We start from the raw sequence: 18,697 nt of genomic DNA on the forward strand, positions 1-18,697 counted from the left end.
GCTAGCACCCAAAGCCATCAGTACTACTTTGTGAACACTTCGCTAACATGGACAGAAGCTCAGAGCGTCTGCAGACGGGACTACACTGATCTGGCCACCATTGAAAGCACAGCTGATGTTGATGACTTTCTAAGTACCACCTCCGGTTATACAGGTGAGTTTTTAACTTGAAAAAATGAATGTATAAACACAAACCCTGCATTGTTTTATCAGTATTACTGAAAGTCTTACATAACAGTAAACATGTTACTGAAGCTTCTATATATAATAAACATGTTTTTTGATTATTTAGGCAAGGCATGGATCGGTCTCTACGATGACATAATAAACAGCTGGAAATGGTCCCTAGATGACAGCAGCTTCTATGGTCCTGGAGAAAATTCATTTAGGAACTGGCATCCTGGCCAACCCGACGATTATTATGGACAACAGCATTGTGTTCAGTTTTATGGTTCTAGTGTTAACTCATTGGGCCAATGGGATGACGCTGAGTGCATGGGAACAAGGCAGTTCGTGTGCTATAATGGTAAGTAGATGGATAGATAGGTGAAATGTAATACAGCAATTAAAGTTTATTATTTTCTTACATCTTATCCATATATTTACAGGTACAGTAGGTGGATCACCATCCTATGTTTTGAGTAGCATTTCATTAACCTGGACAGAAGCTCAGAAATTCTGCCGTCAGAATTATGTTGACCTGGCCAGGTAATAAGTCTGTAAGCAAATACTGCATTAATGCCAACACACTATATAAAGAGGGATTGTAGTTCTGGTTCATGAATTCTACAGACATTTTCCTCTGGGCTTTTGTTTTGTAATTTAAGAAGTTGATGTGTTATTCTTTCTTTGTTAACACTTGGTGGTTTGTTTTGGCACTAAGCACAGTGCATTGTTTCTTTCTGTTAACTGTTTTCCATTTACTTCCTGTTGTTCCTGTTGCTGAGTTATGCAAGCTGTATTCCTATATTTCTGGTAACTCTGGTACTTGTTTTTTCTTTCCGTGTATCAGTCTTTCCTTTAAATATTTTTTTCTACCTCCTTTTTCTACAGCTGCCTGTTTATTAAACTAATCTCTTTTTAATTCAATGAACACATCGTTTGATGAGATGTTTTAAGTGACTGCTACTTTTATGTAAATGAGAAAACTAAGGATTCAAAATCCTTACATCTCAGAAAAATTAAAGCTGCAGCATCTTAACGTTTTAGCCCAGTAAAAACGAGCCCTGAGTTCTATGCTTTGATTCGTACAGAGGGTCTGTGTTTTCAGCTATTGAGAAATGGTTGCTCCATTGATGCATGGACTTTGTTGAAAGTCACAAGTAAAGTGACTGGGTAAATGTTTGTGATGTAGGTAGTGTGGCAGTTCAATATTATGAAGCTCACCAGAAATTGACTGAAGTGTAAAACAGCCATCCTTCACTATAAAGACAGACATGCCGACCCTAACAAGACGATTGTTAAAGATAATTTAATAGTTGGAAGTGTGACCAACATGGACTGAACAGCTTTGTTTACTACATCTGCTGCTATTGCTAAAACTACAGGTGGACTGCAATATTAAAACAGCACCGAAAATCAACATCATCATTCAGAACTTCTGTTTGCTAATTTAGTAAAGTATAAATTCTACTAGAGCAGTGGTTCTTAACCTTTTTTGAGGTACCAAACCCATCAGATTCATATGCGCATTCACTGAACCCTTCTGTAGTGATAAATAAAATGATTTTTTTTCCATATTCAAGACATAGGGGTGACCAACTAGAGTCTAGTTGGGTCACCCTAAGATCACTAAGTCTTCTTAAAATGTAGAGTCTCTGAGAACAGTTCTTCAAAATATAGCCAGTGTTTTCAGCAAAGTTGAGCTGACTGTCCAACGACCCAAGGTATTTAAAATTTGTTACAGTTTCAACAAGTTGGCCATCGAGAGAAACTGGAACCACTTTAAGGTCTTATTTAGATTATTTAATTAGCTCTACATTCTTAAGAGAATGAAAAATTAATAATAAATAATAAAGACTTTGCTGTATTCTAATTTAGTAATGTAATTATATTAATTGTATTACCACCCCCACGCCACTAGAGGCAGCAGCAACCTCGAAAAGATGCGACTAAGGAGCAGATTTAGAAGTTCACCGAAAGCTACAGAATTTGGTAAAAACTGAGCTTTGCTGAAGTAATTAAAGACACAAGTTCAAATCCATGCTGAGAGTGGAGCTCTTTCAATCAGTGCTCCTCCACAGCACTGATTGGCTAAGCAATGTAACGTGATCCTCTGCAGCGAGAGTGGCAAAGCAGGGCATCATCACGACTTTACAAAAGTGTGTCTTTACCTCAGCGGCAGAGGCTCCACCGAACCCCTGGGGTTCAATTGAACCCAGGTTAAGAACCACTGTACTAGAGAATCCAAGTCAATTGGAGAAAGCCCAGTCTGTGCCATAAGCGAGACTTGAATCGAGAGGAATAGCACAGGAAGGCAATTGCCAGGATAGTAACTTTTATAAGACACATTTTTTTATGTATTCGCTGAAACTGTCATGTTGTGACAGTTTAATATGAGGCAGATAATCTGTAAAAAGATCAAGATCCTCCGCTTTTTTCCTGTGCTTCAACTGCTGTCTGAAGAAATGCACCGTGCCCAATGACAAACAACCAATCAGGGCCAGTAGGAGCATCTTAGCGCCGTCAATCAACTCCTCATGAATGAACTGCTAAATGTGCCAACAGCGGAGAAACAATTCACCATTACAGTAAAACCATTTACTCACTGTTACCTGTGGCTGTGCTAACTAGTCTTAGCATTCACCACAGGTTTTGCTGCCTTCCTGTTAGCAAAGCCCGTTTTCCTTTTCATTTTAAATGTACCTCATAGGTATTTTTGCTTTACAAAGTCATAACTGGAGATATTTGGCTGTTCAAACAGATTTTATGATGACTTGTTGAATACAGAGCAAAATTCAATGTAATCACACATGTTCAGTAGAGTGAAACAAAAATTATTTCATTATTTTTGAAAACTGATTTGCTTTTGTTTGCAACCGACACAGCTTGCTCTGTGAACATTGTCATATTTCCAAGATGGCAAAAAATACACATTAAAATGTACTAGGATTGAATTTAACAATCTTACAGTCAATTCTCCCTGCAATTTAATTATCTAGAGACAAGATTACATAATCAGCTGTTACCAAATATACAATGTATGTCTTTTATGTGGCTAAAAGTTAGTTTGGTATAAAGTGGCACTAATTTGCTAACAGAAATCAAGCTAAGGACAAACATACAGCACATATAAAATAGAAAAAAAGCCTGATGCTACATTGTGACAGAAAGACTCAAGGAACTAACATGTCCTTTTCAAAATAAACTATGAATGGTTGAGATTTTATAGACGAAAAATGTTACAAGTAATTCATAAGGAACACATCAATCTTCTTCCCCTGCGAAAAGAAAACATTTGTTTAAAAATACCACTAAAAAAAGAACAAAACCACTTTCTTTTCCACTCCCACAGAAATATTAAGACATGAAATTCATAATTATGTATGAAGTTTTTCCTGTAATGACTTTCTGCAAAAATAAATTTAAAATAAATATCAATTCCTGAGTTTTGTGACTGAGATTTTGAGACAATTGCAACTTCATTAATGTTTTTAGAAATATTTTAAAAACTGGATTTTGTACTTTTAAGTTTAAATATAATAAAATTTGGTCTTCTAACAGGTGAAGAAAAGTTATATTAAGATATTCATTTAGTCCTTTGTCTGAGTTTTTTATTTAGAAATACAGCTTTCTAAATATCACCATTTCTAAAGTTTAATAAGTTAATTTAAGAAAGTGCTTAAATATTGCAACATCACAAAAGCCCCATCTTTATACCAATATGTTAATAGGTTAATTTAAGATTTTAAATTCCAATTTGGTTAATTTTACTAATTCTTCTGTTTTGCTACACATGTTATGTTAAGGGGTGAGGGTTAGAACAATTTCCTCGGGCTTTTGTTTTGTAGTTTAAGAAGTTGTCAGGACTACTGACCGACAGGGGACCCTTTGCAATTTTTCTTTTTTGTTCATATAAATAAAAAATAGGGCCCTTTCAATTACAAAATTAACCATATTGTGTTTTCTAAAATAGTTTTTAGCAGAAAAAATTTAATTTTACCAAACCCAGACCAGAAAGCTCACACCCATATTTGCCCTGAACACCCCGTGGATCTGCCTGAAATGGTTTGTTCCTGCTTAGCGCACATGACGGTAATGGTGTTCAGCAGCAGTCAGTGGAAGACAAGAATGACCGTAGCAGTTACTATGCTACTAAAAAAAATTATAAAATCTGGTTTTCAAAGAAATAGAGAGAGGGAGAGAGAAAAAGGTAAGAGTGTCAATTTGTAACTCAGTTTTTCTCCGAGAGGACTGTGTGTGATTATCAACCATTTAGCATAGTTAGCTTAGCTACAGTCTACTGTTTGCCTCCATAGCATTTAATGAATTAAGGAAAGAAATTACCAAGATATTCATATATTTAACTTGTCCTTGTACCTTTTACCACATTTAACAGATGAGTCAGTCAGCAGCAGCTCTAACCCACGTCCTTCCTGACCTGTCCTCTCCTGAGTGAAATTAAAGCTGCAGAATGTAGCTTTCATTTAAATAAATATATATATTTGTTAAAACTGTCATTATGTTGTGACAGTATGGTATGAGAGGTAATCTGAAAAATATATTTCCTCTGATTTCTCCCAGTGCTCTCTAGAAACAACTAGTCAGTGGTTATAGTAACCACTGACTGGTTTTATTAACCACTGCCTCCCACCCCCCATAGCTCTGCCCCTGCATATTTGTAAAAAAACTGATTATTTTAGTTTAGATTTAATGGCTGAAGCAAAAATGAAACACTGTGTTTTTTTATTATTACAATTTATGTTTTTCTTGAGTATTAAAAACAGAAACAAACAAAAGACAACACAGCTATTGTCTTTTTGTGTTTGTTTTGAAACAGAAAAATCTAAAGTAACCCAACACAGATTAGTTTTCCTTATGTACTGTATTTAAGATGATGGTTTATTCATGTTGTTTTCTCTTGCTAGTGTACGAAATCAGGCAGAAAATGAAATCATCAGAACCCTAGTAGGTGCCAACATTGTTTGGATTGGACTGTATCGGGAAAAGCTGTGGTCTGATGGCAGCACCTCTCTGTTTCGATACTGGGCAAATGGCAAGCCCAATGCACCATCTGGTGAACAGTGTGTTGCTGGATCATTTAGTGACTCTGGAAGATGGTCGGATGAAAGTTGCACCCTGAGTTTGCCATTCGTCTGCTTCAAACCAAGTAATACATCTCATTTCTGCTGTTTCAGCAGCCATAAGTAATCCCTAAGTTTACATCCAGAAAAAATATGTTGGGAAGAACAATGTTATGCAACACAGAAAAAAATACCTTTTTCTGAAAGTTTTGCTTTTAACAATTTAAAGGAATTACAAAACCCAAATTTTAGTGTAAAAACAAAATGTTTTTTGACACTTTCCTGTTTCATTTGTCTGTTACTGTTTGTATTGTTTTTATCTTAGTTCCATCAAATGCAAAAGGTTTTACAACTTCAGCTCAGGATGAGAGCAGCATCACTCTGCAGTGGAACAAGATCAACAACAGCACCAGTTTTGTTCTCCTGTATAATGGATCAGAGACATTCATCAGAGCCCCAGATGGAGATGGACCAGTAAACTACACAGTCTCATCTCTCACTCCTACAACAAACTACACATTCACTCTCTTCTCTGTTCTTGACAACGTCAGGAGCAGTGGCATCAAAATTACTGCAGCTACTGGTAAGACTTTACATTTTATTAGGAAACAAAGATATTTTAGTGCCAGAAGTCAGTGAGTCTGTAGCCTCTAGGTTATTAAAAATTGTTTATTTGCTGTGGAGTGGTACAGCGCATGACCCGTATACGTCCTCAGTCCTGGCTTATTGAACTTTGCCACATCTTCCCCTCTCTCTCATAATCCAGTTTTTTGTTTGACCACTTTTACAGTTTACTCTTAAACCTGCTCTGCAACAAAATATGAAACATGAGTCTCATTTGAAGGACAGCAAAGTTTACAACAATTATTTTTGGTGATTAAATGTTGGGGCTGCACAGTGGTGCAGTTGGTAGAGCTGTTGCCTTGCAGCAAGAAGGTTCTTGATTCGATTCCCAGTCTTTCTGCATGGAGTTTGCATGTTCTCCCTGTGCATGCGTGGGCTCTCTCCAGGTACTCCGGTTTCCTCCCACAGTCCAAAAACATGACTGTCAGGGTAATTGGCCTCTACAAATTGCCCCTAGGTGTGTGTGTGTGTGTGTGTGTGCGTGTGTGTGTGTGTGTGTGTGTCAAGTTCTTTTTTTTTAAACTGTGTAACTTCCCCACTTGAAAGGGAATGGATGACCCCACGCAGACTCTTGATGACAGGGATTTACTCGAAGGATCAAACAGTTTGTCTTGCTTTTACTTCCATTTATTTCAGTGTATAGACATGTTCACCGTTGATCCAAAGGATTCAGGTAAAAACCTTTAAACAAACCCAAAAAATAATAATTACTAATCTGTGTAAATTAATTTCACTCAATTACAAAAGGAATGGCAAATTATATAGGTAAATACCAAGCAACAAAGTGATCAAAATTAAATACACAAGTAACTAAACTTATGTTAACTTTAAACTTAACTTTAAAGTGCAGTTCAAGTTAATATTTGTATTTACATTTCATACATTTCTTAACATACAAACATAACTTCTCAACATTAATAATAAATATTTACTATAAATTTAGCTTTAAATTATCTTTTGAAGTTGATGATAAATTAATTAACAGTTGAACTTGGTACCAAATCCATTTCATCAACACAACAAACAACTTAATCATAAAAGTCCATCAATCAATGAACGGCAAGTGTCACCGCCGCAATCCACCACTTCAGTTCGCTGTCACTAATGATTCGATCAGCCAAACTGGAATGTAGACACTTTTGCGGTCCGATTTCATATCAACGCAGTTTATTTCTTACCGGCTGCCTCTCTGCTCATCAAAAGATCATCCAGTTGTACACAGGTTGGATAGGATCTGTGATTCAAAAGTCCGCAAACTCCAGTCCTCTTTGTTTGGCGGCTTTCACTTGCATCTTCTTTTTTTTCTTGTCCGTCCCTCTTTTAGGTCCGTGTGGAAGCGCATGGCTTTTTTTTTCCCATCATCATTTTTTATTTATTTATTTATTTTTCTTTTCTGATTTGACTTCACAGTGTGTGTGCATGGTTGTGTGTCCTGTCTGTCTCTCTGTGTTGCCCTGCGACAGACTGGCGACCTGTCCAGGGTGACCCCGCCTGTCGTCCAAAACGTTAGCTGGAGATGGGCACCAGCAACCCTCCCGACCCCACCAAGGGACAAGGGTGCAAGAAAATGGATGGATGGATTAAATGCTGTAATAGTGAGATATGGATCATGATTGTAAAAATGAGATCCCAATGCAAACACCTTAACCCATTTAATCCCAAGTTTTTCCCAGACATGAAAATATTAAAATCTGATGCCATTGATAGCCCTTTGAACTATTCAAAGGGAAATAATTTTAAAAATTGTGGAAAAATATATTAAAAATTGTGTTTTATGATCGGTCACAATTGTGACCGGTGGGATAACATTGTGTTCTTATACTAAGATGAGCTAAAAGTGCTTTTTCCAAATAGACATGATCATAATATGTGAACATTGTTTCTTTATTGGAATATATCTTGCCACAGCATTACTTTAGTGCAACATTTGCTCTGTAAAGTACAAATTTGACTATCTGTATATTCTAAACCAAGGTAAATTTGAGTGCTTGAGTGTTTTATATTGAACTTTAGTCAGTTGTAGTGTCATCACAGTAACATAAATCATAAAGATAACATCTACAGTAGAGGCTTTCATTTATATTTCTGAAAATTATGAACATTTGCCACACTGTCATACAGTAAGACTCAATAGACTTAGTCCAGGAGTCTCCAACTCCAGGATTTGAGGGCCGGGTTCATGCATCTTTTCCATCCGTCTCTGCTTCAACACACCTGAATCAGGTGATTAGCAGGACTCTGGAGAACTGGACTACATACTGAGGAGGTGATCCATTTAATTCAGGTGTGTTGGACCAGGAACACACCTGAAAGTTACAGGATACTGGACCCCAAGGCCTGGAATCAAAGGAGAGTTGTATGGCTCCTTCTCACCATTTGGTGACTTTGGTATTCTTCAATTTTGGGTTATTTCATCCCCTCCTTACTTTCCATGTTCTTTCTTGAAGCACTCAATGTGCAATAAAGCCTTGAATTTCTCCAAGGCATGGGTGGTGCAAAAGCAACATCTCTGGAAACGATTCTAGCATTGCCTGACCAGTAAGTGTCTTGGTCACATCTTATCATAACTTGAAGAGAAGTGTCCATTTGAGATCTATTTCCATGACCTACTGGCCTTGTACCAAACCTTTGCATAAGATAATAAGCCACAACCCATGATGACCAAATCGATCATTCCTTGTAAAATAATATCTGAAAGGTAAATGGCCTGTACTTGTATAGTTCTTTATCAAGTCCAAATGACCTGAAAATGCTTTTCACCACATTTAGTCATTCACACATTCACACACACATTCACAGACTGATAGCAGTTAACTATTATATTGTAGTTACAGCTTCCCTGGCACAGTCTGACAGAAGTAAGGCAGTCATACACCGGCTCCTCCACCGGGTCCTCTGACTACCACCAGCTGGCATGGTGGGTGAATCGTCCTCTTGATCAAGGTCACAATGACTAACAGACAAAGTGGGGGTTCCAGCAGGCAACCCACCAGGTACAAGATAAACTCCAGCCTCCTAAACTACCATCACCCTATTTACAAGAGCACTTTTGAGATGGGCCACCACCACTTCTTGGACCTGACCATGACACTTAACCTTGAGGGGTTTAGGTCATGAAGGTCTACACCTCTCATGTGCTCATTGATCTATTTGACATCAGTCTCTGTATAGTTCTTTCTCATCTTTGTTTCTACTATGAAAATATTGTTGTTTTTCTAGTGGATCAGCAGTTTCTCATCTTGTGTCAGAACCTCATTTGGATCCTCTTTAGTTTTAAAGGGTACATCATAGAGACAGTTGTCCCTTCATCATAAACTTTTGCAGGTGGTAACAGAGTGCCACATGACTGATGAAAGGTCAGATTATCCTCTTTTCCCATGAACTGATCATATGCATTCAAAACCAGGCATGGAAAATGGCCCATCTTCCCCATATAGTCCATGTCTAAGCCACCACTATCAAAATCAGTAAGGATTCCATTTTTCTCACAACTGTATTGTTATATGCTTTGTCTGGCCATCACTAAGTCCAACAGATCAAGAACCACACTCAAAATTAATATTTAAAAGGAAGAAGTTAGGAATTGGAAGAATATGGTATGTATTTAAATAAGCACACCTAGGTCTAATGTATACTTCTCAAAAAAATAAAGGGAACACTTAAACAACACAATATAACTCCAAGTAAATCAAACTTCTGTGAAATCAAACTGTCCACTTAGGAAGCAACATTGATTGACCCGACGAGGGTCCCCGTTGTCAATCAGTGTTGCTTCCTAAGTGGACAGTTTGATTTCACAGAAGTTTGATTTACTTGGAGTTATATTGTGTTGTTTAAGTGTTCCCTTTATTTTTTTGAGCAGTGTATTATCCCACCAGTCACTATTGTAACCGTCAACATGTTTTAACATCCTGCTCACACACCACACTAATTTTTGTAAATGCAAAGGTGTGAATCATAACTAGACACTTTAAAGATGATGTGCACCAAAAATCTTTGTTGTTTGTTTATTTAAACATACATTGCTAGCCTCTTCTTTGGGAGGTTTGTGGCAGTCTTCTTCTCGCCAAGGTGCAACCAAGATATAATCAGCCCTATTCATGTGATAATTTACTCTAAACATGTGAACTGCATAAGTATTATCCAAACACTCTAAACCAGTGGTTCTTAACCTGGGTTCGATCGAACCCCAGGGGTTCGATGAGTCGGTCTCAGGGGTTTGGCGGAGCCTCTGCCACGGAGATAAACACACTTGTGTAAAGTCGTGATGACGCGCCGCTTTGCCATCACTTGCTGCAGAGGATCACGTTACATTGCTTAGCCAATAAGAGCTGCGGAGGAGCACTGATTGAAGGTGTTCCACTCTCAGCATGGATTTAAACTTGTGTCTTTCGGCAAAACTCACCGTTTTTACCAAATTCTATAGTCTAAAATTGCTCCTTAGTCGCATCTTTTCGGGGTTGCTACTGCCTCTAGTGGCGTGGGGGTGGTAACACAGCTAATATAATTACATTACTAAATCAGAATACCGCAAAGTATTTTGTGTTGGCGGCGGGGGGAGGAGGAATAAGAAGGGTTCGGTGAATGCGCATATGAAACTGGGGGGTTCGGTACCTCAAAAAAGGTTAAGAACCACTGCTCTAAACTTTCAATATATGCTTAACATTTACTGGGTCAAGCTTTCTGTTTAGGTGACTAAGCTCACCTTCAAAGGCAAGAGAAACTCAATCAGAGCTGAGACACTAGTTCTCTACATCAAAAGTACTGAGCTTTGATGCACTATGAGTCATTTGCATGAGGTACGGGAGAAAACCCTGGGAAAGACTTGAAGATATCTAAGAGGGCTATATAGATGGTTGGAAACATAAAGCAACTTGATGTAGTTTTGTAAGGTGAAAAAATGTGATGAAAAGATGAATAATTTGTTTAAAACTTTAATGGCAGAAGAAAGCCATCATAAATTCCCTTTGCTCTCCATATGTTTGATTGACCTGGGCAATAATTAAGCAATAATTAAGATGCCGGCAACTAAAAGATATACAAGAAAACCCAAATGTAAAAATTCTAAGCTGTGCTATTTCTGAGTATCTCTTTTTTCTCTATTAGCTCCTCAAAATGCAGAAGGATTTACAAAGTCGGGACAATATAAGAGCAGCATCACCCTGCAGTGGAATAAAACCAACATCAACACCAGCTTTGTTCTCCAGTTTAACGGCACAGAGACATTAATCAGAGCACCAGATGGAGATGGACCAGTGAACCACACAGTCTCTTTTCTCACTGCTGGAACCAAATACACATTCACTCTCTACTCTGTGTTTGAGAACGTCAGAAGCAGTGGAGTACAACTTGTAGCTTTCCTTGGTGAGATAATTCACTTCTTTATAATGTATAAATGGATACAAACTGAGTATTGATAACCATATATTTAAGAGTCAAGAGGCCAGTGAGTTATCAAAACTATAAACCAAAATCATTATTATACTTCTGACAAATTTAGATTTCAAATTATTTTCATTGTACCAAGATGTTTGTTTTTGACTGTATGTAACATAAAAGTAGAATCAATTTTGACAAACAATTTAGATGTTTTTTTATTATTATTATTTAGATCTTATTTATAAATGGTATGTTGAATGTTTATATTCTCCTCAAGTCAATGGGCAAGTATTTTTTTACAGAAATGTCCTCAGACTGCTAGAAGGCAGATTTTCACAGGAAGTGCTTTTCACTTAAAAACTGTTGATTATAATTAAATTCTCTGACAAAATGTATATCAACAAATTTATTTAGTTTTAATTAACTCAAATAAGTAGATTTTACTCCAAACTCTTTTATTTCAGATTTAAACTGTCACAAAGTTAAGACAGTAATTAGATGATTTATATTTTACTTAACAGTTAAAATCTTCTTGTTTTTTACTGTAAATGTTTTTTACAGTATAGATTCAATGATTGGTGTTAATTCATCCATATATATTCTCATTTTTATGTTGAAAACCACCATCATGCTGGAATCTGATCAACTTTCAACTAAAGAACCACGTAAGTAAATCCATTTGTAAGTTACCTGCTAGTTATTTTTTCCCCTTTCGGAAGTAAACCTGTTTATGAAATCTGTTTTTACTTTTAGTTGCATTTTGATAAAGTCTTATATTATGAAAAAAGCAAATATCACTAAAATCTAACTTCCATAGGACTAAAATAATTACAATTATTTTAATGAACAACACTTTTTTCAACCTACATTCCATTTTTATTTCACATAGTTCACTTTGAGATTTTCCGACAACAACACACTAATGCATTGGTAATATTGGGGTAAATGGTAATAATAATTTTAAACATTTATCTAAAGCACAATCTAACGTATTTTATCAAAACCTGTGATGTAGTTCTGGTTGCAAGCTTAGAGATTTTGTCCTGCAAAGTGTCTCACATAGCATTTTGCCAGTGAGCGCCCTCTTGTGGTCAACTATCAAAGTGATTTTACATGGAATTATCTTGATAAGCCAACATTCTTGCCACTTTTCCATAAAAAAACAGATTTGTTGTCCAAAACCAATAGCTGTAATATCAACATATTATCTTACCTGAGTGTAGATACTTCTCTGATTAGTGAGGTTACAAATAGAGAGGGAAGCTTTATGTAAAATTAATATTTTGCACATTTTTGTACTTACAATTGGATCTTAACTGCTTCTAAAAACATCCCATACACTTAAAAAAATAAAATAAAAAAATATAACACCCAGCTGGTTTTTGCCAATAAGTTAATGTTTTATGTAATTGAAAAATTAAAAGTTTCTAAAACGTTTGGAAAGTAACATCAGAAATCAGCAGGCACTGCCCTACATTTTCCAAACTGTACATAGCAACTCCAGTGAAGCCTGGCCCATCGCCTAGCAACCCAGCCTGAGCTCCAGCATGTTTGGTCAGCTGGTTTTACCACTGTATGATCTTTACAATGGCTGCTGGAGAAAACTTAGCTATTGAATTTCCATTCGAGAAAAGACTTGCTGCGTTCCTGTTGGTTGTGCAGGAGGTTGTACTTCTGCTTTTCAAAGATGTACGGTTGTATAATTAAGCATCTCTTTGCAGTCATTTCATATGCGAGTGTAAAAGTTGAGTTGGGGGCGTGGCCAGCAGCAGCTTATTTGGATTTAGAGACAAGAGGCCCTAAAACAGCTCATCCTGAAAGGAGCTCAAAGCAGGAAGAACTGATTAGACTGAAACCTCATTAGTTAAGAAGGATTTTGTGCAAAAAATGTGATGAACATATTTTGTAAATCCCATAGATGAATCTTACTGGTAACTAAGTGGTAATGCCTTTTCCAATATACTTATAAACATTGTTATATCATTGTTTGTTGCTGAACTGTAGTTGAAAATGCTACAGATGTTTATGTAAATGATCACATTTTGTCAACATAATTTAATGCTAACCTTTTTATAATTTGTTTCTGGGTCAACAGGTTATGTCTCTAGAATGAAAGTACAATTAACTTCTCAAAGAAAACTGTCAGAATCAGAGATGGAAGAGGTTTTAGCAGAGGTGAGGCTAACCTGTGAAAATGTTTATATTTTTGTAGATTTTACTTATTTAACATAAATTTAAATGACCTTAACCATTGTTTGGTGATAAGATGGTTTGTTTTGTTTTTCAGTACCTCAAAGAAAATGGTTTATCACAGTTTTCCATGAAAATTCGCATCATCAAACCATAAGAGACGAAGAAAGTCAAGGACGACGTCTTGGATCAGCCCAGTTGCAATGATGAATATTTACTTCTGCCTGTTCTCTTAAATTGTATATATTGTTTTCAGCAACATTTATTTTACTTGGACAACTTTTTATAAGAGATTGTTTAAATAATATATCATTGGTGAATCTATTTCTGTCTCACTAGTGGTTCAGGTGTCTGACTTTTTGTTTACCAGATTCAGTTCAGTTAATCAGGATTGCTGTAATGATTTTTGTATAAATATATTGTGTTGGATTGTTATTGAGCTTAATGATGGTAGTAATTTTGTGTCTTTGAAGGCAATGTTAAAACTGAAAACAGCATGTAGTTTATAGAGCAAGAAACTGTAATAATAATAAAAAGAAGTGAAACTAAAGTGTCTTTACCTTTAAACAAACATTACATTCAGTTATTTAATTAACTTTTTTCAATTTCTCATAGCAATTACAACAAATAGTTGCTATCTTACCATCGGTCTTCCTTATTAAACCATTGATGGCATGCAGAGGAGGCAGTCATTTCCTCTGCATGCCAGATTATTTTAGACAGTTGAAATATTTGGTTCCACCCACATGACTTTGCAAATGAAGAGCAACAGAAGAACAGACAGTTAAGGAGTTTTTGAAAGAATAAGTACTTATATTAGTTCATAAAATATCCCTTTTTATCCAAGATAGACAAACTGAGTTATCAATAACGGTATGAAGAAAACTAGGAGCCATGACAAAAGGCTCATTGTTAGGATTCAGCACATCCTCATTGTTGACTATCAGTTACCAAAAGCCAACATGTTTATTCATGTATGTGTCACTTTTCACCTGATCTTTAAGGTAATGTTGAGGTTAAAATAAGAGAATAATCCAGCTCAAATCATGCAGTAACAAATGTTTTAATCTGGCAGATTAAACCAAAGTCTATTACATATAGGGGGAATAATATCAGATTATAATCCACTTTTAAAAAAATTCTTGATTCCTATGTATCAATTTATGTTACTCAGAAATATCCGTTAAAATATGAAAAAGGCAAAGCGACCACAAATCAGTCACCCCACCAAGTCCAGCAGGGGGCGACAAAGACATAAAAACTGGACCGTCTTAAAATGCAGTCACAGAGGCAAACTAAACATGTTCAGTGATTTTATCCGCACATTTTTAGCTAGATTTCATATATAGTTTGATATTATATTATTCTGTTGTTGTTAAAATACATGAACTACTGCCCTCTGATCCACCGTCGCCCCTGCATGGCAGAAACAACTTTCCGTGTGAAGAACAAAAACATTGGTTTCTCAGAAACATCTTGTTCCTATCTCATGTTCCACACTGCAGCACTGTTTTTGCTCTTTCACAAGGTGCTTCATTCATACTTTCTACATTGCATTGCAAAGTGTCTCATCTTCTTTACACAGAAGTTTGTAAATATCCATAAATAAGTACAAAGGCAAATGGAACTACACACACCCTGCATTATTCTTGATTGCTCTATCACCTACACACTGTGTAAGATGCTCCTTTACTTTTATTTTCCCCAAGTTATCTATGACAGATCCATTTCACAGGAAAGTATTATCTACAGCATCAGTTACAGTTGTGATATAAAATAGACTGTAGCACCATGTCATTGTATACTTGGACCTTAACAGTTCTACAGCTTGTTAGCTGGTTGTGCTAATTAAAGAGATCTCAGATGATTGTGGTGGAATCTGATGAAACCTCTCTGTGGTTTTGAGGTCCCAGTCTCAGCTGTCCTGCTAAAGTCTCGACATTCCTCAACTTTGCAGTTTCCTCATTGAGCCCAAGGCATTTTTTTTAGCTTTTCCTGTTTCTTTTTTATGTTCCTGTTGTGATAGAGATATATAGATCTTGATCTGGAAATCCCACAGGATGTTAGCTCTGTTATTCTAAACTTCTCTTGTTGTGTCCCCAAACTCAAATGTTCCTGTACTCTATTCCATTTGATAATGTTTTATACACTTTGGTTGGTAACATTTTATATCAAACAATGCATGCTGAATTCCAGTAGGTACATTTCTTCATATATTGCATTTGGGTCCAGTCTGATGTGATGTGATGAATTGAGCTAAATTGTTTCATCCCAATTGAAGGAACTCCTCTACAGCTCTGCCAAAATAAAATAGGTCACATTCAGCTGCTGTGTGAATGCAGAAATCTGCCCCATTAAACCAAACCAATAGTTACTGTCCTTTGACAGTAACTTTAGTAACTTTATACCTTAGAACAGGCAACAGGTCTCCAATCGTACGCTCTGAGAAATAATCCTGTAAATTTACAGTCAAATACTGGCAGCTATAGACGCCAGTATTTTACAGTTAATACACAATAGTTGTACCGTAATTAATCCTGACAGTAGATTTCCGTCAATGCAAGTACGGTAAAGATACTGTGAAAGATCTGTAAACTTCTGGCGTATCTATAGCTGCCAGTAGTTTACCGTTTTTTGACAGAATGGTAATTTACCGTTTTTTTTTTTTTTTTACCATTCTTTCAGAAAAACAGTAAAAAACCCCCAAAAAACTGGTGTCTGTAGATACCATTATTTTACTGGAAATTTACCTTTTCAAATCCTGTAATTACCTTTTAAAGTGGTTTACTGTCGGTAAATACTGTAATGACGCCAACACACCGCATATGTAGTACCGCCAAGAGGGTTTATTAGAAATAACAGTGAGCTTCCATTCCTGAAGCTACAGCTCACGCTTCCAACAAACCGTTACACTCAACTGAATAGCTTCACTGCTAACACACACAGAACTCTCCCCTCGTCCGGTGTTCTGCTAGATCAGCATCGGTCCTGGTCCTCCCGCTCCCCTGGTCCCCCGCCCACATGACAGATCCATCACATATGAGTGGAAGTCAGTAGAGTCAGCCCATTACACTACACATAACAATAAGGATCAAAATGCAACTTACAACAAATACACATAACCATATGGACCCCAGCAGAACTAAAACAGAATCGTTAACATACTACGGTGGCCGACAGCTGCAAATGCGCAGCAAACACGAGAAAAACAAACACCAAAGAAAAGACGCAAACAAATAAGACCACAACCACAAAAAAGAGATGCAAAAAAATTTAAAAATTAAAAACGGAAATTTTCCAGACCACTAGAGCTTCGTGTCCGAATTCAGGGTCTGCATCCTTTCAAGCTTATTCTTTCATGGGCTTGAGAAAACCCGGTCTATGGAAGAGAGGTTATTCGAAGACTGAGAGCATTGCAGAGAGAAGCTGTAGTCTTCAGCTAGCTGCCTAGCCTCAACCTCGGCATTATGTTGCTTAGCAACCGTGATACAACATGATTTAAATAATGTTTGTAGGTGAGAATGTATATAAATCTCACATTTTTGCTCGGTTCATCAGCACATCACCTAATTGCAATATTGCTCCGATGTTTACGGAGATGTCTGTTGCCGCTGAATTAACAGCCAGCTCTTTGCATCTCTTCTTTGTTGCATTTATTTTTCTTGGGTTTGCTGGGTGTTTGTACCTGTCGACCACCGTAAAAAACAGCAGTGAAAGTAAATATACTTTCAAATACTGGCGTCTGTAAGTTCCAGTATTTTTACTGTAAATTTAGTTTTACTACTGCATTCACTTTATGAGTAAGCTACTGCAAAGAAAACTGTAATGCTATTTTTTAAAGTACAGTCTTAGATTTCCAATAGAATAGTAATACCTAGCCTGAATGAGATGCCACTCAAAATCCATCAGGTTTTTGATGAGGGTGGAAACCTGCACATTCACTGTCTGCTTCTTTTCCTGTCTTTTGGATACCATCTTCCCATGACTGGCATTTGTGTCTCTTTCTGTGTTAATCCCAGTGAAGCGACTAAAAAAAACAATCAAAAATGGGAAAATCCTGAGAATATAAATAGTGTGGCATTCTGACAGTGGTGGAGAAAGTACTCAAAAAATTTACTTAAGTAAAAGTACAAATACACAGACAAAAATGTACTTAAGTAAAAGTCAAAGTACCACATTAACATTCTACTTAAGTAAAAGTAAAAAAAGTACTGGCTTTTAAAAATACTTGAATGCATTGCCTAATCACTAATATCATTAAGTGTACCAATCGTATTTAATTTTAATACATCAGTAATGTGCCATTTTAATGAACAATGCCACAGATAAAGCATGTTTTTATTGGGTTTACTCTGTAACATAGTTTAGACTTAGATATGTGATACTATGCATCATAATTTCAGGGATGGAAACATCTCTTGTCCTAACATAGCATGAACTTCACTTTTTTGCCACACATTTATTTTGAAAGAAATCCAACTGGCAGAGGAGGAAATGAAACCAAGGGGCCTCATAGCAGAGTTGTAGTCTAGACCACCGAACCCAAGACCAAATCAAAACCAGTACCCCATGCTACATGACAATAAAATTAAGTGCACCTATCAAAATTGCTTCTCAAATTGATCTGAAAGATTTACTTTCCCATAAAAACACCTAGATATTAAATACTTAGAGCTGAAATAAATTTAACCAGTGACAATTCAAACTCTTCTTCATTCTGTTTTGCTTTCATCTCTGTGCCACAATACACAGAGGTCTCCTGCCATCCCTAAAAAAATAACGCCCTGGGCGGTTGCCCATATTGCCAATGTCAGAAATTGCACCATTAAACATAGCAATTAACAACATTCAACTATGAACACTGTCCAAGGCCCAATAAGCAACAAGTAACCAAGCAGGAGGAGCACCGTGACTGTTCACATCCTCCTTCCTGCTGCAACGTCTGCCATCATGACAGGTGACGAAAACAAAGAGCAATGAGCATGCTCATTCGCCAATTAAATATAAAGATATTTTAATGAAATAAAATAGCTACTGCAGTGTACGCAGAGCATTACAAGAACAAAGAACGGCTTTCAGTGAGGCTTCTGCACTATAGGTCAAGATCCGTCCAGAAGAATCGGATCGTCCATGAATTTCATATTACTATATTGCACTTTGGTCACAGCATTGTCCCATATTTGCGACACCTCAGTCAACACCTCCACACAGTAATTCAGCGCATGAGTGACAACTTTTTTTCATCGCAGATGCAACATGTG

At 36.7% G+C, this 18,697-nt stretch overlaps 1 protein-coding gene and 1 long non-coding RNA gene across 2 annotated transcripts; both read left to right on the forward strand.

The window, feature by feature from the left end:
* The first annotated feature begins 296 nt into the window (after positions 1-296).
* On the forward strand, positions 297-11,333 carry LOC103480787 (uncharacterized). Its single transcript, XM_081599687.1, has 5 exons — positions 297-526; positions 609-708; positions 5,088-5,329; positions 5,569-5,826; positions 10,974-11,333. The coding sequence occupies exons 1-5, from the start codon at positions 496-498 to the stop codon at positions 11,282-11,284; spliced, it is 942 nt and encodes a 313-aa protein (XP_081455813.1). The 5' UTR covers positions 297-495; the 3' UTR covers positions 11,285-11,333.
* A 1,891-nt stretch (positions 11,334-13,224) lies between these two features.
* LOC145548498 (uncharacterized) lies at positions 13,225-13,986 on the forward strand. Its single transcript, XR_014084509.1, has 2 exons — positions 13,225-13,421; positions 13,534-13,986. It is a non-coding gene; the product is annotated as an uncharacterized LOC145548498 (long non-coding RNA).
* Positions 13,987-18,697: the final 4,711 nt, after the last annotated feature.

The sequence above is a fragment of the Poecilia reticulata genome, chromosome 18 (assembly GCF_904066995.2).
Source record: "Poecilia reticulata chromosome 18, P_reticulata-male-v2, whole genome shotgun sequence".
In the NCBI taxonomy this organism is placed as follows: Eukaryota; Metazoa; Chordata; class Actinopteri; order Cyprinodontiformes; family Poeciliidae; genus Poecilia; species Poecilia reticulata.

Bases quoted from the DNA above. Each gene is read 5' to 3' on its own strand.
- LOC103480787 (XM_081599687.1), top strand. From the start codon at position 496: ATGGGAACAAGGCAGTTCGTGTGCTATAATG. The intron at 527-608 runs GTAAGTAGATGG...ATATATTTACAG, and splicing joins GCAGTTCGTGTGCTATAATG to GTACAGTAGGTGGATCACCA. The intron at 5,827-10,973 runs GTAAGACTTTAC...TTTCTCTATTAG, and splicing joins CAAAATTACTGCAGCTACTG to CTCCTCAAAATGCAGAAGGA.